Here is a 24,613-nt window from a genome sequence, read left to right on the forward strand (position 1 = left end):
TGCTGCACTTTAGCATATGCTTAGTAAACCAAATGTTAATAATTTTGAGTAGCACCAGCACAGTGCAGAATAGGGGGAGTCTCCTCTGAAACCCACTATTCCTGTTTTTAAGACTGGAATTTAAGAGAAGTGTATGTAATCCCTGTTGAAAGGCTGGAGATCTGAGGCTTGTGCAACCTGTCCCTACATTGATACAAGTGCTTGACAACACATTTTAATAACCATTTTACTTTACTTGGCACCCACCCAAAGGTTAGTAAAACCTTGAGCCAAGGGAGCAAGGGGTTGGCATGGTTTTCAGCCCTGACTTACCTCACTAGTCATTTGAACAGCTCTAATTCCTGCCACAGGCTGGAGGAGCAAGGGCACACACACAGACTTTGTGCCCATATGGAGATTTTGCCAGCCACAAAGTCCAGGAGCAGCCCTCATGAGGATGACACCAACCTACAGGCACCAAGGGAACACTTCCCTGGGACTGGCTGTGCACATGGACATTGCTTCCTTCACACCAGTGACTGAAAAGCTATGGTGGTCTGAGAGCAGATTGCAAAAGATCTCTGTTTAGCAACTAAAACAGATATATACAAAATACAAAAATATCTTGGCCTTCTTACTCAGTAAAAAAAAAAAAAAAAAAAAAAAAAAGAAAAAAGAATGCAGCTGTAAAACCTAGGAACTTGTTGTTTTAACTTGAAAACTATGTTTAAACAAGCAATTCTGTTTAATTCATATGCTGCAAGGATTTCCACTTCTGCCTGGAAGTTCCTAAATGTGAAGCCTTACAGAGATAATCCATTTTTAAAAATAGGTAGCTGAGGCTATTCCCAAGAGGTAGAAGCTTGTGGATTTACAGTGAAACTGATTCCAGTGCAAGAAAAAGGAAACAGATATTCAGGTTCACCTGATATGCACAACACCAGTGGCAACTTCTCCACTAATAAAAGACATGACACAATTAGATTGCTAACCTTTCCACATTGGGAGTTTATCAAAAGAGGCCAGGACTTGAAATGGAATGAGAAGAATTGAAACTAAATTCCGTTACAGAATTCTCATATTCTCTACTTTTGTCAGATGCTGTGTTGAGAAAGACCACCTGCCTCAGATTTAGGTGCAAATTACCTTGATAGAAAAGCTTTGATAAAAAAAGAAAGCTTTGATATTATAGTAAAAGGGGAGTCAATATTGTGAAGGAGGTATCGCAAATTAACTAATGGAACTGGGACAGGAAAAGCTCTCAGGAGGAACTGAATAAAACAAATAAAGGTTTTGCACTATTTTTTGGTAATATGTAATGGGTGCCAAAAGACAGCAGGGCCAGAACACAAATTATGAACTGGGACTAGAAAAGAGAACAGTTGGCAAATGGAAAAGAGGAAAAGAAAGCCAAGGACAGTAGGAAGAAAAAATGCCAAACAGGGACTTTAAATGGGGAAACAAAACTGATGTTTTCCGCAGTGAGCAAGATGACACAATTTCTACTGCCTTTAAAATAGATTTGCAAACACTACCTATTACAGGGTTTTGGTCCATTTTACAGAGAACATATGGTCCAAATACCAAGCAGATACAATTTCAAAGCAGCCTCAGCCTAACAGGCATTTGAAATGCCAGGGGGAAAACAGAAGAGCTCCCCAGGCTTAAGTCTTCTGCCATTTGAAGATGCTCACTGGGGCCCCACACTGCCACAGTGAGGATCCTCCACGTGGTTGAATCACGTAAACTCTGGTGAGGGACAAAGAACAACATCTGCTGTTATTTTCCTGAATCATCTGCAATCCTGTGCTAAGCACTTTAAAATCACTTTTTGTGGCAAACCAGCCAAGTATCAAGGAGCACCCAGTCTAATGGGGAACCTGGAACACTTCCCAGGCTCCAAATGTGCCCAGCACTGTAAATGAGCAAACACCTCTACCCCAGCTCACACACCCTGAGTAGTCACTGCAACCATGACTCTTCTCCACACATCCCAGAGACCCTCTAGCAAGTATCTGTCTACTAAACCAGCCTTTCAAGGGACCCAAAGGGTAGGAGATGTTGAGAAAGAACTATGAAGACAGTAAAAACCCCAAAGAATATTGTATAAATATTTAACATGCTTTTCCCAAGCACTACCAAGGTGTATTTAAATATCCATGCATTATGTAGAGGCAGGGTAATCTGGCTTCATCAAGAGCTGGAGTGGAAGGAATAAAAAGAGAGTTGTGAAGATTTAAGGAAACCTGAAATCTAAGATAACAGTACCATTGGCAAAGAGTACAGCAGCTTCTTTTTTTTAGGCCAGCCTCAGAAGATTTAAATTTAGTGTTGTTCATCTTCAAGGCTGGCCAGCCACCTCATAAAAATGTGTTCACAAGCCATCTATTTCCCCCAAATTTTTAATTAGGACACAGGAAAGTTCCATTTAAAAATCATTTTATTATTAACATAATCTTCCCATTTAGCCAAGTGTGGGTTCATGTATAAGGAATGTCGGTAAATATTCCATTTGAGGCTTCTTTTTACATATTTCCATTGATAAATAAACTCTGAATTCACATAAAAAAGTTAAACTTAAATAACTAATATATTTTTTGTAACAGGCATACATTGGTAAAATATAAATATTCTTGTACTCAGCCTTTGCTCTAGATACCAGTTAGCCACACATCACAGTTATTAACAACTAAAAACAAGAGCTCAACTGATTTCTGGCCTGGACTAAAATAGAGATGGAAACAGAAAATTCACATTTTGACTTTGGGCCAAAAGAGGTTGAGAGACAGGAAGAGAACAGTTTTATTAACAGCCTTGTTAAAAATAGACTGCTCTGCCACTTAACTTATTCTACAATTGGTAGTTGATTCCATTATAATTTTATGTAACACTCAAGTTTCACTAACAAAATATGGCACATCATTCATGGATATAACGATGTTTTAAAACTACCAGGGCAAAACTGCAGGCGGTATGAGTGATTTGGCTCTGGCTCACCACTCTGTCCTCTCAGTCTGACATTAACATGGTGGCACCTCCCTGCTTTGGCCACTTTGCCACAAAAGAGTGGAGTTTATTACCTGTTGCTCTAGAGTTTCTCAAACTAACCAGTTACCAGGCAGATTCACACACTGGGTTTGCTCACCCAGAAGTCAAGACCAAAAATCTGTTGATGGAGATGCCCTCTCACAGGACTCTGGGAATGATGGTAAAAGGAACCACGGGACTGCTGGCCTCCAGCTCCAGTGCCGTCAGGAAGCACTCAGTCGCGGCATCATCATTGCCTTGAGCCTGCAGCACCTCTCCCAGGCTGTTCCAGACCTCGTGAGCTGTGGAGTTCACCTGGACAGCGTCTCTGAGAATCTTCTCCGCCAAGCTATAGCGCCCAAGCTGATGAAGTATCAGAGCCTGCAAGAAAACAAAGGGAAAATGGTTGAGATTGGCCAGTAGGGCTTTCCTGAAGCTCAAACACGGTCACTGCAGTGAAATAAGGGTAGGCAGCTCTTGGGATCAAAGCGTTAGACTATGTAATTTTTATTTATTTTTTTAAATTTAAGAAAAGAAATTACCTGATGAAGGACTGGAACAAGCTACTCCACACCAACAAAGTCAAGTGGTTTTGGACAGGAAACAAAGACTAAATAACAAAAACTCCACCTATTTGCCAAGAAGCAGGAAGTACCTGGGCTTTTGCGTAAGGTCCTGTTATCTGAAATCCTAAGGTGTGTACCCTTAAATTTTCACATCCTCCCTGTGCATCTCAGCACCCAGCTCACGTCCTATAACACCTGAGACCATACAGAGCACCAGCAGCACTTGGGGATTGCTAAAGACTGAGTTCAGCTCAGTAGGCAACAACCACGGTGCTTGATTTTATCTGTGGAACAGGAACAGGGACTGATATTGCCCCAGTAATGCACAAAGGACCAACAGGCACAGAAATTCTTCATAAGCATCCTTGTTACAGATCCTCTATCTTCCTCTGTGAGATGGGATCCAATTCAACACTGCACAATCCAGAGCACATCCAAACCCACCAGGATATGGGCTGAATGAGGCCATGGAAATCTCCATCCACCACATTCAGCTATGTTACTGTGCCGGAAAAGTCATGGAATGACCCAGTAAGAGAGCTTTATTTTGGGATTATAATAATCCTTACGATATAATGCATTTTTACATTGTGATTCTGTTTTGCAAAACACGTATGGACCACAAATCTTTGTCCCAATTACATGGTTACAGAGGCCTTGTGACTTCTGCCCTCCCAGCCCCCACTCCTTGGACCACAATTTCTTTTATCTCTCTCTACATCTGTTGCTCAAATCCTTATTAACCTAAGCACCGATGATTAGAAAGTACTGACATTCTATGCAGCCCTTGAATTATCCACCAAACATTTCTGGAATTGTGGCCACCTGGCTGACTTTCAGCTTGGGAAAGCTGTCAACTCCATCCTATAGAACAACAACTGAGCACAGCCTGCTCTGTAGAACAATATAAAGAGTGCTGTACAGTATTGGCAAGTGAATAAATAAATGCAATGCAGGCTAATTTCTATCTGCCTGGCAGATGTTCTCACACAAAGGTGCTAGAGGGCTTTTCTGGATTTGGACTTTTTTTGAGCTGTCAATTGAGTCAGCATTTTCAGAGCAAGTGAACAGTGCTTCCAATACAAAAACTGGATATCTCTCAGGGATCAGTGTTTTTTTTTTTCTCTGCAGTGAATTGATTGTCAGTGACTGGCAGGTATCAGATGTGAAACTACAAAAAAATGAAGCAAGGAGATGGAATATACAAAGCTGGGGTCACTGCAGTGCACCTACCCTTAATAAAATTTAAGTGTTCTTATTAAGTGTCTCTATTTTCATAAGCCTTGCTTTTTTGGGGGTGGAAATATGTATATTTTATTAAACCTGTGAATTATTTGAATATTGCTAATACTTTTTCTTAAATATGCCAGACCATTTTTCCTGCTTGCTAAGGACACAAGCTGTTCTTTTCAACACCAAAGAAAAAACAAATTTTGCAGATATAAGCCTGCTCATAGGAAGAGACACACATTGCACCACATCTGCCCTATTCTCTATGGCAAAAAGGATAGCTGAGATTTTCCAGTGATAGAACTAGAGCAAATACTGGCAGTTTGCCTGCTGTTATACTTTCCTAATACAAGCATTAGTGTTGAAATTAGCATTTAGCAGTAGTGAAGGAACCACTGTTGCATGGACAATGAGGTTACATCATGTCCCCTCATGTTTTGGGGACACAGCTTTCTCAAGGGAGTGCCTCCTGAAAGTCAGTCTGTCACTGGTGTCTTAGCCTGGGATGATAAGAAGACTCCTGCCTCAGGAATAGGTGGTAGCCCTGGGACAGCAAGCTTTGCTTCCAAAGAACCAATAGAAAATTAGATTTGTTTCATGCAAAGCATTAAAAGGATAGTGACATTTGATCACTGTAGCTGTGGGTTGAACACAAGTGCTCTAGAGAAAGAACACAAAATACCCTCTGATTCACTAACTCTCTCAGAAAGATAGTCAGATGTCATGCATTCTAAGTGTTCAGTTTGTAAATCCCCTTCTCAGATGACCTGTTACAATTCTGAGGCACAGAACATTTCAAATTGTTTGCAGCCCTTGCCTGACTTTGCTCTATTAAGCATTGCACACCACAGGCAGAAGGATCAGGCATGTCTATCATGCAGCAAAATCCTTTGGTGACCTCACACCAACACTCATCCAAGAAAACTAACTTCAGTTTACCAGCTGTCAGCATCTGCTTGCTTTCTGTATTAACTCCTCAGGAAAAAAACCTAAACCACTAAAACCACCACCACCACCACCACCACCACCAAGAAAACCCACGCACTTAACACCCATCCCAAAACAAAACTCCTCTCAGACTTCCCAGAAACCAGAACAAATTATCCCAGTCCTTCACTGTGGATATTCCTCTGCTTTCTAACTGGAAACAAAATCTTGAAGCCACCAGTACTGCTTTCATCTATTTAGCAGCAGATGTACAGACAACATTTATCTGCAGAATAGTGTTAAATCTCTTGCTTTATGGCTGGAGATGGGCCTGACCAACACATCAGCTCTGCAGAAACACAGAGGGGTACATGATACATGGTTCACACCTTAAGACTTGCCATGTTACCTTAAAAGCTAAGCAGAATCCCTTTCTTGTATATTCTCTCTATAAACTTTTAAAAATATAAAATATGAGAGGGATTTTGGAACCTAAATCAATTAGAAAAAGTGCTATATAATAATTTGTGTAAATAACAAGAAGTGTCAGTAGGAAAATGTCCATTCAACAAAATATAATAAAACCAGTACATTCCAAAGGAATTACAGAAATCTAAGGCAACCTATTTGTTCTTAGTACATTTTAGAATGCTGCAGTACTTAACAGAGGTGTTTAAGACAAATGTTGGCATCTGCAGGCGAAATCAGGATCTTTCCTGGTATTGCATCTCTTTCACGTGAAAGAACAATAAATGTATGACATTTGCTCCTAACACAGTTATAAAAGCCTCTAATGCAGACTTCTTCATTCTGCAGCTTAGTACAAATGTGGCTTATTACTTTACTCCATGTTTGGTTTGCTGAGAATTTTGGGGTTCCTTTGAGGTTGATTGTTTTTCCCTGTCAAATCACTGATCTCCCCTAGGTGTGTTAAGGCTTTCACTTTCTCTCTGGTTAGGATGTCTGTATGTTGTAAACTCTCCAGGCAAACCTTACTTTTCTTTTAGCCAGTCCTATACTGTAGGGGTTGATTTAGGAACTCAAAACACTCCAAGAGAGAACTCTAATGAGAAATGGCACAGGCAGAAAGTGAAGAGAATCTCTGAAGAAACAGAGAGACTTTTTGGTGCCATCACCACAACCAATGAAACCAGTCTCCATGAAACATGTCTCCAGCCCACTGACATTTATACCAGTCACTTTGAATAATCAACAGTACTCAAAGATCTGTGGAGTTCAGATGCTCTCTGCTCAAGGAAAGGTCAAGAGCCCTTCACAGTGCCCAGCCAGAGCTGGGAGTAAAAGGGATTTTGCAATTCCCAGACCCTCCAGCAGCTCTCCAAAGGGGCTTTATAAGAGAGCAATGCTATAACACTGTGTGCTGGACAGGGAGGTACTGCTGTCACTACAGACAGGTTCTAAACAAACTCCACATCCTAACACAACAAAACTCTCGAGGAATTCATCAAAATGGGAAGGAATGAACTTCCAACTTTTGCCACAGGTTATTTTCAAGATCTTGCCAATTCTTTCTTTACTCAACCTAGAGTCACAAAGTCTCCCTCTCGTTGGGCAATGATTTTACATGTGTTTCCTCCCTCAGTCATTCCCTTCACACTTCACTTTACATTGCCCTATATACAAAACTGCTATTCTTTGCTTATTTCACCCAAACATCTCTCCAAGAACTGTTTTTACAATGCTCTGTCAAACAGGACCCATTTGTTCATTAGAAAAAATGTAAGCATCTTTTAAAAGGAAAACATTCAAATGAATTTGGATTTTCAAATGGAGCATTACAGTCTTCAAATAAAATTTCCAGTTAGAAAATGCACTATCATTTATTAATAAAATATCATGACTCAGAACCTGAACAACATCATGTAATAAGCAATTGTATAAAGCCATAATTGCTTAAATAAGCATGTTGTGTAATCTTCACTGCAAAGATATCTTTTTTTCTGCAGACAGGCTTTCTCTCTTTGCAAATTAACCAAACAGTCAATGTAAAACACGTATCTAGACAAATAAACATAGGACTAAGATCCTGTAAATATCTAATTTTTCATTTGGAAAAACAGCTATTTAAAAAATTCTTAACACCAGACATTTAGAGCAGTCTAGTAAGGTTACTTTTTTATTTGCTCCTAGGCAAATGAGAGTCTAACATTAGATTTTTTCTGCGGAACTACCTTTGAAAAAATTATTATTGCTCATCATATGTCTCATCAAACCAGAGCTTTATCATAAAGTGCTAAACTATATTTGGATTAACTGAAAAAAAAAAAAAAAAAGGGTAGAAAGGTAACACTACAAAGATCACTGTGATTTCTTCAGTGTAACTAAAAATTTTATCTCAGGAGAGCTGGAGGTTTCCTAAGGTTTAATGTCTGACTACTTCTCCACCATGCCTGAAAATAAACAGTTCTCAGTCTCAACAGAAGCACCACTTGAGATTTTTACCTTTATTCACTTGATATCAAGAGGAATATCTTAATTTTCTCTGAGAAAAATATAGACTAGAAGTGGGAGATGTTCTCAAAAACAATGTAATTTATTTAAAAGTGAAAAAAAGGGGAACTGTGACTATGAGTCTATTTGCACTCTTGCCTTTTTCAGGGGGGGTTGCTGAACTCTTGCTGCAGAGAAGGAACCTGGGAAAAGGGAGAAATGGACAGAACAGGAGCAAGAAATGTGGCTGACTTAACTCACAAAAAAGTACCAGAGAGTCTCACCATGTTTAAGAAATGCAGTCTGTTGGCAAAAGTCTCAGCTATGGAGATTTGAGTAGTACCCAGATATGATATCCATATTAATTTATTCCTGGCGTGTCTGTTGCATGACCTGTTTGCTAAAAAGCTTCTGTATTTGTATGACAAAGATCTTATGTAGCTAAAAAATAGCCCTCAGAGCTAAAAGCTTGCCTTGCAAAAACAAACAGCTATAAGAAAATATAAGCACATAAAAATTAAAAATGGACTGATTTTGCTTTTAAGGATAAGAGCAGGGAGACAGAAGAACAGTGGCCTGTTTTGCTGATGACCTGCTGAAGCCCAATAGACTATCAGCTGGTAATGTATAGGCAGACAGAGCTATTCAGATGTGGAAAACAACAATTTTTAAAAGCTACAAAAGATTTAAAAAACTCACTACATCCAACCTCACAGTAATTTTCCCAGTTCACTATCTTACTGTTTTTAAGTGGGTCCCAGCCTAAGAGATAATCAACTTTAAGCTGTGTTATCAAAGGACATGCTAGAAACATCCCCATCCTAAGAGATAATCAACTTTAAGCTGTGATATCAGAAGGACATGCTAGAAACATCCCCATCCTATCTAAAAACTTAAAAATCAGGGATTATGACCATAAATAGCTACAAAATTCAGAGTGCAATGTATGCATTGCAAATCCATATGCAGTGTAATTTTAGCATCACAAAACTGCCCCTTGTTACATGCTGCTTTTTCAGCCTATTTTGCAAGTGTTAAGGTGGCTGCTATTTTTAAACAAATCTATCAAACTTGAAGGTTTACCAGAGACTTGACAGTACTATGCTATAATAATGAAACAGAAGTGTTAGTAAGGCAAAAATGAGAATTTGCCATGATACATGGAAAAATAAGTAAAATTCTACAGCTGATACTTTCCAACCTCCGTGATAAAAATACTTGTTTTAAATGTAGTCTATAATCAATATTTTACACTTACATAGAGTGAAACAGAACATTATTTATACACTGTGCTCTCCTATTTTAGCTGATGACTTTGTGCTGAAACATGTCCATCTAGTCAAAGTATGACTTTGCATCAGAAATCATTTATAAACTCCTTTCAAAGGCACATGCATGTTGAGTCATTGTGCATAACTATTTCTGCAAGTACAAAAAGATTGTGACATAGCACATCAGTTAGAAATAAGCCATGATGAATAAAAATGATGAATAAACATAGTTCTGTATCTGCAGACACAGGTTGCATTTTAATGCAGGTATTTTGAAGAGTAGTCACATTATAAGGTTTAAAACCGACTGGATTGACCACACCACACTTTACAAGCAAAGGTGATAATAAATACATTTTTAAATTGGAAAATTAATTGCAACATGTACATAATTTGTTTTCCAAAACAAATAAAATAAGTGGCAGAATAAAAGCCACTTGTCTTATTTCCTCTAACAAGGCAATTCTTTTGAAAAATAAAAGGCGTATTTCTTCGAATATGGGCCAAATAAAACTTCCTAGCAGCTCAGTACGGATTTTCTTTTTTAAATGCGAACAACCAGCTAATAATACTACATTTGATCACTCCCTAAACCAAAGCAGCTGATGAACAAATACAGACCTGTGCCCTGAGCCCACAGTTCTGCCCAGTTCATTGCCTGTGCCACATCCCTCCTGCCTTGCTCCCTCCCTCGCCTTCCCCCATGCCCAGCCCACTCTCCCTGTGCTCAGTGGCCCCACTGGAGCCCCAGGTTGTTATTTCTCTGCCCTTCCCCCAGTGCTAACATACCCCCTAAGGTATCCAATTGCTTCCCCTGCTGCAAAACACTTGTTGCTAGGAGAAAACCTACTGCTTGGCAACAGATTTTAAAAACAACTACTTTGGCTTTGTTACTCACTGAATTTCACATCACCAGCATGAAATAACGAACTCGTGTGGTCGGGAGAGCATCGTGTACTTATAATTCCCTTGGAAATGACTGACCCTTCCCACAAGGATGTGCTTGCCTTTTAGATCCTTACTGCTCACAGCCCAGAATGCAGAAAGGTTCAAAATTTGAAGGTTGTTTTTAAAAACTGCTGACTGTAGCCTTCCACTGAGATGGAAGCCCTTGAGGGAATTCTTTTCCTGTTAAGACAACATATTCTTGCAATAATCTGCTGTAATTTTGATTTACACCTTATGTGAACATCCACAAGCTTTTAAAAAAAATACTTTTAAAATTTTCAAAATGTACCAGACTACATTGAAAGAACTAATTTGACTATAGCAACCACACTGAAAACAATAAAACACTTTATGATAAAGTGAAGCAGCTAGTGACTCCAGATCTTATTTAACTTTTTATCTCTATCTGAAAATTACATGAGGGTCTTATTTTGTATGCTGTGGCTTCTAACACAGAAACCCCACAATGGTTCTCCCTTCAGAAGTCAGATGGCTACAGCTCTGGCAAATACTGCATCACCACTGGCATCAGGGAATAATTAAGTATAACCTTAGTTCTCAGGTTATGGCCAGTCCTAAACTTGGAATACTTGTCAACTGGTGCAAATGTTTTACATTTTGTCCCAGGTGTGACACGATGATGTGAGGCTGAAGTGTATATAGGGCTCTGGATCACCTCCCTCTGTCTGGAAGCTTGGCATCATTGCATCTTCCCTTCCCTCCCTCCCAGCACTGAAGCTACATCATTGTCTTCTCACTTTTCCCACAAATTAGAAATGAGGATTTCCCAGATGTATAAAATACATACATTTGTGATGAAAACAGGTGCAGGAGATCACAGCTTCTCACAGTGCTGTTTATGAAATGGGCCATAGTAATTTCTGTAATTTGGTATGTTCTTGTGTTTTGTGATTCACCCCTTCCCCTACATAGACAGTTCATAGATATAAAAACATCACAGTGCCTTTCCCTACAGAAATCCTGCCACTTTATCAGTCTAATCTGTAGCTGCATTTCAACACTGCCTGGGTTCAAAGCAAGGCCAAGTTTACCACTGGATCACTGTGCTCCATACAGAGGCTCCAAACCACTGTTTGTTATTGTTGCCATTATTTTTCCAGTATTGAGTCAAAGGGTCAGAAGTGTAGCAAACTGTATTTCTTTTATTCTAAACCTAGGAGTAACATAGAAGTTTCAATATCCAAAAAGGGGGAAAAAAAACCCCAAATCCTCCAAAAATGATAGAAGGATAAACAGAAAACCTCAGACCAAGTTTTTTGAACTGAGGAGCCTCAAAGTCAGCCCACCAAGTCAATATTCAATTATTTGAGCAAAAGCTGGACTTTCCACAATAACTGAGGATACCAGGAATTCAGGGTCCTTACTCTACTGCCTAAAACTAGGTTCCAGTCTAGAACACCCTGAAGCTTCCTGGTATTGAAAGCTTGTGCTCCATGCAAAACAATTAAAATGTCAAGAAATTAATGTTTTTCTGTCCATCAGTCAATTACAGATAGAATTAAAGAATAAATAATCAGAAATACCAAGCAGTAACTTTTAAAGAAGCTGTTTTTCATTAACGACAGTTCTATATAACCACATTGAACATACTAGTTGTATGTGGCTTCTGGAAATAGTAATTAGAAAAATTGATTAAATGTTTTAATGAAGAAATAAATCTGAAGTCAGGGGAACAGTTTCTGTATCAAAGCAAAACCAGAGTTGCAGATCCAGTACTAGGCTCTGTGAATAAAATTTATAATTAATAGAACTGTCAGAGTTAAAATTCAGCTTTGGAGATCTTTAGCAAAACTGCCACTGTATTGAAAGCCAGCACTTGTAGTCCATGCATGTACACACTCAGTACTACAGAAACTAGCACTTACTTTTCTGAAGTCTGAAGTCTAAACTTTTGAGACCATGGAATGGGAATCAGAAGTGAATTATATTCTTCTGAAGTACCTTTTTGCATTTATGCATGTGCATTTCTCTCAAATATTCTGAAAAATGCTGTATTAAATATTCAAAGTCAGAACTGCAGTATTAGATAAAAGATAACCAATCTTTTCATTACTAAAATAAAACAGAAACCCATAGATTAAAGCATATTATTCACTTTTTTATTCCTTTTGCCCTTCGCCAAAGAGACTTCTGCATATAAAAATATGTACATACATATCTTATAACTATGACTAATGTCACTGTTTCAAAAGTGTTATGACACCACAGCAGCACTTACTACGTTGGCACTGCAGTAACCTCTAAGAAAAAAAGGTTATTTTTAATGCAGCATTAATAAATATATATTTTTATAGCATCCCCAGGAAACAGAGCACTTCCTCCCCTGCAAAGCAGATGTGAACTGCCATCTGCTGCTGGGGCTCAGCACTCTGCTCTGGAAGGGCCATCCTCATGGCAGTGTGCAAATCCTCCTGGCAGGAGAAGGAATGCACCCCCCTCTCCCTGCATTCTGAAAGGCAAGGCAGAAGCTGTAGGTAGCTGTTAACCTGCCAGTCTGCCAGGACAGCTGCCAGCAGATTCTTTAAGGGACAGCTATTTTCAGTGTGAAGGGAGGGCCCATACCCTCCCATCTGTGCACCATCAGGCACAGGTCAGAAGAGCCAGAGTCTAACCATTGGCTAAGAAAGGGCCCCTAGTGCCTTCAGAAAAATAAAACAAACAATTCCCTATATACTGACTTACCCTGCACAAAATTGGAAGAAGTTGATTATATTGAAAACTACAGAAAAAAGCTCCTGACAACTAAACAAAGAAGCCCAAACAGCAGTATTTTGGGGAAAAATTATTAAAGAGCTAAGAATAACATCAATGCGCCTCAACAAATCAGTTTTTGCTAGTACTGATCTGATAGCAAACAGATTAATATAACTGAAGCATCAACTAAGTTTTATAATTAAATTCCATATAAGTCTATCACATTTTCTCTCTAATGTTTTTTGTGGATTAATTGCTAATTGTCAATATTTTACCTAAAACTTGCAAAAGTAAGGTATTTTCCATTTAATCAACATCAGATCAGAAGAGTCCTCTTAGGTCACTCATAATATGTCACCGTAACAAATAAAGTGTTACAAACAACCTAACAACAAGATTTCTTGCTCCACAGTGTTTAGCCTGTAAGTGCTAAGAACCCTCTCCACATCATCTTCCCAAATTTTTCCCTAGCTAGCTTGTTTTCATTTGCTTCAGTGCCAATGCCACTTAGCCTTATTTGGATGATGCGTACTCCTCTCATGTTTACAAGGATCATATACTATTATTAAAGTTTCTACTCCTCCCAGGAAACACTGCAGAGATTCCCAGTGCCACACTGCTGTGCAGTCACCTCAGCACTGACTGGGTGTAAGCCAGAGGCCAGGCTTGCCATCATTACTCGGGATTACAAGAGAATCACAGCCCCAGCCCATGAGCAACCTAAGTGAAACCTCTGTTTTAGTGCACACTGAGATGTCACTTGCCCTGTTGACCAGCCCCAGCTAGTTTCACTGGGCATGGCAGCCTCTGTTCTGGGTACATAAAGCAACCAGTGGAGCACAAACACCACTATTCCACAAGGGAAGGAGAATCTGTAGGCTTACAAAACTAAGGTGAGACTACACTCTTGACAAGATGATGTCTCTTGTTGTGCCTGGCCAACTCAGCTCTGATCAAGTACTACCCCACCCCTTGGTTCTCTCCAGTAATTTCCGTACTCAGTCTTGCTCTTGCATTTCTGAAAATGATTTTATTTCTTTCACTGAAGGGTTTCCAAGTCTCACTTTTAATCAAACTTTGCCTTTGTCATGCAACTCTTCACACTGAGTAGAGGTACTGCACGAACCATTCTAAAATTTTCTGTTAACAAATCCAGTAACATTTAGTGAAGCTCATCAGCTAGCTGTTCCAGAATTCTGGTCCACTCCTCCATACTCTTCCAACAGCAAGTACTTGCCATCATTTTCATACTTTTATTTCCACTGCTAATTTGACCTTTGCCATCCATGATGCATGCATATCACATATTTGCCATGATGAATATCACATTCCTGTTGAAGACTGAGGCAAAATATGACTTGCAGTTATGGACTTTATGTAAGTGATATCCATCACTGCTCTGATTGACACTGCATGTCAAATCATATTCTGTGGTTGGTTTATGGCTCTTGAAATACATTTTTCAAACTGTATAATAAATTACTGGACAAGGTTGGAATCTGCAGAGAAAATGCAATTCCAAATGCTGTTTCTCCCTCAGTCCTCTCCTTTGGTTTACTATGACAGGCAGCTGGAATAAACTGGAGCCCTGCTTCCCCGAGAGTAAGAGCCTTGTCCATTTGAGTCACTTTTCTAGTTCAGTGGAGCACAGTTGGTAGGAAGAACAAGAATGACAGAAAAGGCACTCCCCCACAAAGCTAGGATTTGATCAAGTAAGCAAACTGGTAAGTTAATGCTCTCTGAGTGAAGAGCTGAAATGCAGAAGAACAGCTTCCACTTTTCAAGGAAGGGATTTTCATGGCATAAGTACTACATGGGTTTGGTGGGGAAGGTGGGAATTCTGGATCTTAAGTGAGCTGCTGAGGCTGAGGTGAGATACAAACATTTTCTACCAGCTATTGTGTTAAATATCCATGGGTTTAGCTTCACAAAAATACTCAGATATAAATCTTATATTAAATCAAATGCAATCTACATGGCAGAAAGAGTCATATCACATCCCTAAATTTTTGAAGGTTTGGCATTGATTCTGCAGCAAATGAGGTGAGTTTGGATGGCCAAGATAAAGCTACCTCATTTATTTTTCAGAGATCACCAGCTGTTCATACTATCCTATCACATTTTTAAAGGAAATTAAGTTTGATGTGTCAATTACTTGAATAGATCTGACAGCATTTCTTACTGTTTTATAATTTATATCAGAGCCAGTTATTTCTGGCAGCTGTAACCTACCAACTTGTGGCTAGGCATTCAATTAATTGACAAAACATTATCACAGACTGCATTTGTGTCATAGCATTTCATAGCCCTCTGGTAAATGTTTGGGTCTGTGACCCTCACATACCACCTGTTCCAATGCTAGTGTGGCTATCACTTTTTCAAATGGCCATAAATTAAAAACCAGACAGAATTCCAAAGCAGCTACTGTCAGGTGCCAGGACAAGCTGTAACAAGGACCATGGAAAAATGGTAATTGAAATGGCTTTGCAGCTGATAGAGGTTTACCTGCTCATCTTTTGAACATTTGTAAACACATGACAATATCTGCCTTAATTTATTACTTGCACTCATTAAAAAAAAAAAAAGGTTTTTTTTTTGCTTTTTTTTTTTTTAATGAGAGGATGTACTTTTAAAACTGTGTCTTTATTTTAAAATACTTATTTTAAAGCAAGAAAACCCACTTACCACCAGAGACATTTTAATTCCAAAGACAGGGCAAAAGCCTTTCTTTTAGTAGGTCAGATCACTTCTGATAGATGGCAAGTATTCTTCCAAAATGCTACTTAACATTTTGTCCATGTAGATTTAGAGTTTCGAAATAATTTTCACTGTATATTGTACAGAAGAAATTTTGAATCCACATGATTTTTTGTTATTTCTATAGATATTTACAGATAAGGTCTTTATATCACTCACAATTCACTATTTCATCTGAACATATGCTATGCAAGAATACAGCTAACTAAGTTAATGTAGCACAATACATCATGTTATGTTCTACAATAATTTTGAACAGTCAACTTATAACAGCACTGACCACAGTGAAGTCTGATTTGGTTTTCTAATGACTGTGTCTTACATTGCTGCAGTGGAGAATTTACAAATGCTCACTCTTGTGCATTTGCTGATACCTAATAAAAATCTGAAATAATGAAAAAGCCTTGGTAGTCTTTCCTCCTGCCTATATTTTGTAATATTTGCACAAGCCTTTTTTTTTCATCCTTCTTTCTTCTGTCCAGATGAAACAAAGGTATTAAAGAATGATTTTGTATGCCTGATTTCCTAAGGATATTGGCCTTAAGGAGTAAGTTCAATGTGTGAGATGTAAATACAGTATTAGTAATGGCTGAGGAAGATTGAACACACTGAGTTGCAACAAATCATTTCAACAGCATCACTGATTAAAGACTAATTAATTAGAACTCAGAAAAAAAATGGAACTTGCATGTTAATTTCAGATACATCCATAAAAGAAGCATTTGTAAATTCACTTACAAAGTTTAGTTCCTGGAATAACAGGAAAGCATTTTAAAACTTTGGGATTTTTCATCAAAATATTTTGAAAAAAAAATAGAATCAAATGTCTGCATCCTAATGGGCCTATTAAAGCACACTATATTGCTCAAGTGGTTTTGGGTAGTGTCTTTCCTTGCAGGACTTAGTTTTCAACAGTGTGAACAATGTTCATGCTTTCATATTTCTGCCAAGTAAGTGCTTTGCTAATGAATTGCTTTGCTTTGTTTATCTGAGCAGTACTAAAAGACTGAAGATTTCTTCCAGGTCAAATGCTTTATGTATAGATACGTGGCTCTTGAATATGAGCACTCCATTTTAACTCAGTGTTTTTCTAGTATTTCTTTTCCTTCAATTCTATACGAGCTCTTATGAAAGAACAGCTATTCCTAAAATCAACTTCAAATCTAATTTAAGGGTTATTTCTTGAAAGCCAGCTTCCTTGAAGCATCACACCAGCATTGACCACAACACAGGATTTCTCAGATTCGTGTGAAAAAGCCACATGTATGAGCTACACATCAGAGATTATCAGAAAGAAGCTGTAATGCAGAAAGTTTTGTCAAGTTCCCAAGACTCCGATTAGTGTGTCTTATTACAAAACAACATTCAGCCTCAACATCTGGACAGCAATATATACTTACAACCATTGTGACTCACTTCAAGGTATTAAGCAGCCCTCTTTTGTTTACCTCCCACTAATCACAGAACAGGAGCACAGAGTTATGGTTTGCCATTTCTTACTAAACTGATCTTCCCCAGAGGGCATTATCCCTCTTCAGGGAAAAGCTGGCCTGAGAAGCCTTACTCAAAATGGTATTTATTGCATATAATGGTGATTACATAAGCACACAAACAACATAACAGTGAAGGAGGATTTATGACATTAGTTCTCCAAAACTGACTCTGGTTACAGACAAATAAACATCCCAGAGTTACATTTGTGCTCACCAATTCAAGTTAGGGACTATAATAGTCTTCAGTTTCCCCAAGGATATAAAACAAGACTTAATTCTTTTTTGTTCAAACCCAGGTATGATTCTCATTTGTAGGAAGATGCACCAAAGCATAGACCTGAACAGAACACCTAAGAAAAACTAACCACTCACTGTATAATAAAAGCAGCAATCATTTTTCCTTTTGATTTCTATATCCATGTACTTCATATTTACTTCTGGTTTGAAGTTAACTTTTCTTGAATTTTATCTTACTACCAAGTAAAAATGTAAGATAAGAAACAAAAATTTATAGAATTAGTTTATCACCTATAAAAGTATGTTGCTAAAAACAGTGCAATGTTTAACCGAACTCTCAAAACCAGAACAAAAAGTAATCACACAAACATACTGATGCCTCAGGTACTTCTGAACCAGTCTGCTATCCAAACAGACATTTCCTGCACCAAGCACCTCAGCTGCAATGACTTGGGAAATAATATATTCACTGAGCAAATGCAAGGCAACACTGACAAATCTTCCATGAAGGAAGGGAGCTGGGAGAAAGAGAGATGCAGGTAAGTGAAGTGATATATTATTTAAGAGTATTGAAAGTGAATGATACAAGGACCTAATTTTACAGGGCTGAGCTGAATGGCAATCAAGGAGCTGCCACAGATCCCTTCACTTAAACTGCATGCAAAGGCAAGAACTATCAAATATATAATTTTCACTGATAAACGATAGAACTGATTTAATAATCTACATTTTAATAGGAGGTCCATCAGTAACAGTACTAAATTTAAATATCATAAGGGAAAGTCCTTCTAAAGTCTGTCAATCATTTGCAAGTCAAAACCCACAAAAGACACTCCACAGGCTCCTTTCAGCAGACAGTGGGAATACTGATACTGCTGTCCTAACAAGATTGACATTGGAGATGCCTATGGGGAAAATTATTTCCTTCACAGTGCAAAGTCACTGGAAAGAATAATCCCAGGAATTAAACGTGAGTCCCATGAATGTGATGCTCAGAATGAGAAATCAGGAGGCTTGCACTATATTTAAAGCCAGGTATGTCACAGCACCTCCACTTCAGTTTCCCATTTCTTACAGGGAATACATGCTTCAGGGCCAAACATATTTGAAACTTAATATGTTGAGCACTCAAAATTATTATGAAAAAAATACTATAATCTTTTAAAAATATCTAAATTTTTGATTTAGAAAAAGAGTAAAAAATATTTGAGTTATTGTCTTACTCTCTGACATACCAACTCTTAGTTGCCATAACACTTGCAGATGCTCAGCTTAGCCAGTTACTTTTTATTCTTCCAAACTTCCTCAGATGCTTAAATATTCATGCCTAAAAATATAATAACTATAATTAATGGTATCTTTTTTCAAATGCCAGAAGTTGTTTGCCAAGTTAGTGTTTTAACAAAACATACAGACTAGCCATGATTAACTGGTGAAACTAAAGAGCTCTTACCTCTTGGCTCTCTATAAAGTCCAAAAGTCCACACATATTAGTATCAAAATTTAAAAGGTGCACCTTTTAAATAAACCTTCAAAATAAACAGAGTTTTCAGAGATGCACAAAATCCACTTCAAATTTTCCCACAAATTAAAGCTCACTGAAACAACTGCTTTCTCTGTTATTAATTTGTTCCTCTAGATAAAAAAAATAACTTGACATGAAAAATAGCCCATGACTAACCTTAAAGGCCAATTCTCTAACTCCATCTAACACAAGTTTGCTACCAGAAAACAGAGTCTATCTTTAAAGAAATCTTATCTTGGAGAAAATATATTATGCTATTCACATAAGTGAGTAAGTTGGTTGAATTCTTCCAAAGTGCAAGGTGCAACTCATCTTTAAACAGCAGACTCATGAACGGGGGAATTACTGCTAAGTATAAAACTGGCTAGCAGAGAAGCTAAGCTTCAGCAAATGGGAAAGAGGTCTTCAAATAAAATTTAAAATGAGATGAGCTAAAGAGGGAGAAACATAAGAAGACTAGTCCAGACTGGGGATTTGCAGAAAAAACTCTGAACCAGAGTAGACAACTTATCTGGGGAATACAGCTGTTTGACATAGCCCTGCAAAAGCGAGCATTAAAATTATTTCCTGAGGGACGTTTGCTTCCAGATCTCTAGTTTTGCATTAAGGTAGGCTACTTTCTGCTTGATAAGGATAAGATAAAGCACAGTTTTTAAGAACAAGTTGTTTATAGTTCCTAGTCAGAAAAAAAGAATTATAATTGATTAGGTAACTTCTGGTCCTCTCAAGAGCAGTCTGTTTTCTCAGGAAATAGCTTCTGCCAAAGCAAGTAAAGCTCTCTGTGACAAATATAAAGCCAAAAGCAAAAGATCATTTAACCAGTGCACAGAAATGCACCTGAAAACTGTATGAAATTTGTAGCAAAATACATGCACTGATAACTCCTGTACCATTTTATAGTAATAGGTTATTCTAAGAGAGACTGACAAAGAGTCAGGGCTCAGACACCTGGTGATGATGCTGCAAGTTTCTCACACACATTTACTCACCATCTCAACTAAGCCACATGGAATGGTTTATCTCATTCAGATTGCTGTTGATGGTAGCACTTAGTTATATTTCACCAATTTGCAAAGTTATGCAGCACAAGAAAAGAAAAGATGTGTAGATGATTGCAGGCTTCAAATGTCTTGTAGTTAAGAGTTCTCACCTACAGAATTCTACAGCAGAACCTTTCTCAGGAGAAGGGAAAAATAAATCTCTCTTGTTCATTTAAAGCTGAGAATGGCTACTCTCTCAAAGCTTTTCTCTTATTCTTTATATTTATCCCTCTCCCAATCCTTAAAAATATTTCTTTATTAATTACATGAAATTCAATTGTAAGTGATTAGATGCTAGATGTTACCTACAAGCAAAGCATACCAGGTGCTACATAGCTTTTATTGCTGTGTAAGTTCTCAGCCCCAGCTATACTTTAATAAATTCAATGAGCACAAAAATGGCCAGGGAAGCAAAATAATCATAATTAGCTCAGTGCATACTTCAGCAGAATGACCTAATTTAAAAAGTGTTTCGCAAAGCAATTCTCATATTGAAAGGCAATTACACAGAGAAAATAAATATAGAACTTTAGAGATCCATGCAAAAAAGCACCAGCAAGTATTCATGTAAGAGACTACAGAGGATAGAGGGAAGAGCACACATTTTCAATTTTTTCCATGCCTTCTCTCTTTTCCTTTTTGTTCTTTTTTTGAAAATAAGGAGAACTTAAATATCAAGAACAACTATTAGCACTTAACTTACCCGAGGCCTCCTGGCCATTTCCTGAATTACTAAGACTGCTGACATTTTCCTTCTGTTAAATTAGTCATCCTTGTTAATTTTTTTTTTTTTTTTTATTAGTATAAATTTGTATGTTTTACATTCTATTTTAGGCAACCAGTTACCCAGAAAACGCACAGAGGAAAAGGGATGTCAACAAATCCCAACTGTCAATGACTTTAATGTAGTCAGCCCTTCAGAGGGTAAAAAACATAAGAAGATGGAAAGACTATGGAAAGACTTTTAATAGGAATTACCCTTTCTAAAACCTACCCAAAAAAAGCCTGAAAAAGGCAATTTTTCATTATGCTGTGATCAGAAGATGCTTTTACAATCTTGATGGCTCTTCATCATCTCTACTTAGTACTACAGAAGAGATACTTCCCATGTAAACAACGGTAAAGAGTAATAAATATTTTGTTTTCTTTAAAAATATTAGACACATCTCTGTCTATAGAAGCCTCAGGGCAGATCATTAAGGTATACTTGAACCTTTAAGACAACCATCACGAGAGACAGAAGCCCAAAAACCTAATTTCTGGAAATCCCAACTGAGGCTTTTCAGTAACACTGTTTTGCTACTGACACTTCTGTATGCAAAGAAATAATATGTAACCAAAATATTAAGGCAGATTTGTAGGACAGAATATATGTATAATACATACATGTATGTATATACACATATTTTATATGCACATAATTAAGATGAGTGATGCCAGTTCAGAAAGGTAGCAATCTCTTGCACCTTCTTTCCATGATTGCTATGGGTAATGTACCATGGAAACAAGAGAAGAAAGAAAAAATCTGTGCTTTATAGATTTTTACCACTGGTAAAAATAAAGTAAGTCTTGCATAACAGGAAAATGTAACAAGACTTTGTCCACAGACAAGTGTTCCCATCATGCTTCCTAACACAAATCATTACCTCATCTACAAAGCTTGCCTTGCTTGCATTCCTAGAATTGCAGGAAGACAGAAGTCGGAAGGGAACTTAAGATTCCCTACAGCCAAACCTGAAGTATAGTTACCTACAGTGGGTTGTCAAGGGCTGTCAGGTTTTGAGCATCTCCAAGGATGTGAGACCCCCATAAACTCTTGGCAAGTGGATGCTTCTTACATGTGCATCTAAAATACTGTTACCATTACACAAATGCTATCTCAACAACTCCTGTTCCTGTCAATTAATTGAAACAGTGTAGGGCAGACAATCCTGCCTCAAATGCTTTGTTATGATGTCTAGAAAACCAAAGCCCTGTTCCAGACTGGGCCATTGTGATCCTTGGATTTTTCTCTTAACATGAAACTATACTTGGTTGCTACTTCCTAAATTATAGTATTTGATCCATAGTTGCTGTACTTGAAGTGCATTACTAATAGCTCAGTTTTGGTAACAGAACCCAAGTCAAAGACTTTATCCTATAAATAATATGGATCACACCCTGAGATGAACACTACTTGTATTTCAAAAACTGAAAACAAAGATTCTTAAATCTTCCAAACAAAGAGAAGGAACTTTGGAGTAATACTGCGTGTTGTAGACTGACCTGCTTCAACAGCAAATTGTCATGAATTATTGGATGGGTGAAATTTTATCAGTTCCACACAATACAATAAAAACAGTGGAATGATTCGTGACCTGCCAAATAAAGAGCAGTAACTCTAGCCAAAGCATCCCTTCCTTCTGCCAGCATCTGCCACTAATTAATTTTCCACTTTTTTAAATGGGAACAAACAGAAGTGATAAAATGGTTTCTGGCAAGCTGTGCCTGAATAGATAAACTGTGGAAAAATCTATCACACAGATAACATGAAAACAGAAATTTAAAGCTGAGATTGCAGGCAAAAATCCTCATGCTAAAAAAACCCAACTATCAAAAAAACTCAGAAAACCTCAAACAAACACCCCCCCAAAGTTAAAAAAATACCCACCCCAGTTTTCTGAGTCTTTAAGTGTTTTGGGTTTGGGGTTTTTTTGGTCTACTTTTAGATTAACTTCTGGGATTTCTATTTGAAAGAGTTTCTCTCTGTATTCAGAAAGCTGCCTTTAACCATTACTTCTAGATTCTCAATAAACAGTACACCTCCTTTCTCCATATGAGTGCAGTTGCATTCAAAGCAGCCACTGCGCATGCTGCACAAAATCAGATTGCCTTTTGCATCTTCAGCTACTCAGATTGTCCAAACCAAACCACCATTTAAGTGAGCTGCAGAATTCCTCTTGTAACAGCTGACAGCTGAGGACAGCACCAATGAGTTGAAGAGACCTTAGAGAGCTTGCTCTCACAGGGTGAAAAGCACCCAAGAATGGAGGTATTTTCTTGTAGAAAGGCCTGCTCCTGTCACAGCTGCTTTAAGCCATTTGGAGTAAATACAGAGTAATGTGAAAAGAAAGTCTATTATGAAGCAGGACCTGTAATACCCATCAGCCCCATAATTCCACTTACAGAACAAGAGTTCTCAGGGAATCAACACAGTCTTGCCTGAGTAAATGGGAGCTCACTGCTTCAAGCTATAAACAAAATTAGTGCTGCAAATTCCTACAATAATCTTCTGTTTCCAAAAGGGTAACTAGGCTCTAGTTTAAACTCAAATTTATTGTTGTCAAATACTGAACATATATAGATCTGCTTTAAAAGAGTACTGTGAAATTCAGATAATGCCTTTAGGAATTAAGAAATTCTACTAATCTTTCTCCAAGTCAGTGTGAAGTGGTTAACTGCTGTATTTGATCTCAACAATATTAAAAATAAAATAAGGTAACTTTGAATCAAACAGGGAAAGAAAAGCTTCCCTAATTTTTCACCTTGATTTCCACTGTATTATACTTCAAGTGTTAATGACTATGCAAGTTGATTTTATGCAATCTTTTACTGCACCAAGCACTGATGGTTTTCTCTTGTAAGGCTGAAAGGGGAAATAATATTTTCATGACAGGAAAGAATATAGCCTTTGAGTGCCTCACAGCAGATGAAGTATTTAATATGTATTGAAATGGTCCTTGAGTCACTTGAACTCAATGGTTTCCAGGTTTAAATGCAAGCAGAATGGCCACTGTTTTTTCACGGTACAGAATGCAATCACTTGAAATATTTAGATGTTTAGATGTGGTCAAATCACAGTAAAATGCCTTCTGTAAGGAGCAGTGAGTTTTCAGTCAAACATGTATTTTGCTTTCTCTATTTTTTGTGAAATGATCTTGAAGTTTCTGAAGGGCAAATCCACAATATTTTACTAACAAATCTAACAAAACCAATGACCTTTATTTCTCCATTCTTCTTCAACCACCCTGTGCGTAAGGATGCACTTAGGGAGTGAGTCAAATGAGCACTGAGATTTGGCATCAGCATTTAGCTCTGTGGTAAGCAGTTACAACCCAAACCACCCATGAGAACCAGCACAATGTGCTTAGGACAAACCTATGTGGCCTAAGCCAACAATTTTACCATGCAGGGGCCTGAGGATGAAAATCAAATGAATTACTGAATGTTCTCTAGATTAAGAACACTGAATTATTGAAAGAAAAAAGCTGGTTGGGTGACTGTGTTTAGAGTTTCTCATCCTTAACTCCCATGACCCCTTCAAACAGGGCCTGAATTCATGTTTTAAAGTCTTCTCTGTTTTTCTTTTCTTTCAGTCAACTCAACATCAGTGACAGGCTCATAAGCACACACGGCCCATGCATACTGCCAGACTTTTTTCTGGCAGTGTCTTTGGGTTGAAAAAAAA

The 24,613-nt window shown here is 37.9% G+C and overlaps 1 protein-coding gene across 6 annotated transcripts in view; it reads right to left on the minus strand.

Annotated features, from left to right (window-relative positions):
- Positions 1 to 2,401: 2,401 nt before the first annotated feature.
- The window catches only part of TTC7B (tetratricopeptide repeat domain 7B), a 120,848-nt gene continuing 98,636 nt past the window's right edge, over positions 2,402 to 24,613 (minus strand). For all 6 annotated transcript variants that reach the window (XM_056493177.1, XM_056493172.1, XM_056493173.1 and 3 more), the window contains one exon: positions 2,402 to 3,387. In XM_056493177.1, coding sequence (XP_056349152.1) covers positions 3,166 to 3,387 — 222 coding nt within the window. In that variant the 3' untranslated portion in view covers positions 2,402 to 3,165. The remainder of the gene's footprint in view (positions 3,388 to 24,613) is intronic.

The sequence above is a fragment of the Oenanthe melanoleuca genome, chromosome 5 (genome assembly GCF_029582105.1).
Source record: "Oenanthe melanoleuca isolate GR-GAL-2019-014 chromosome 5, OMel1.0, whole genome shotgun sequence".
Taxonomy (NCBI): Eukaryota; Metazoa; Chordata; class Aves; order Passeriformes; family Muscicapidae; genus Oenanthe; species Oenanthe melanoleuca.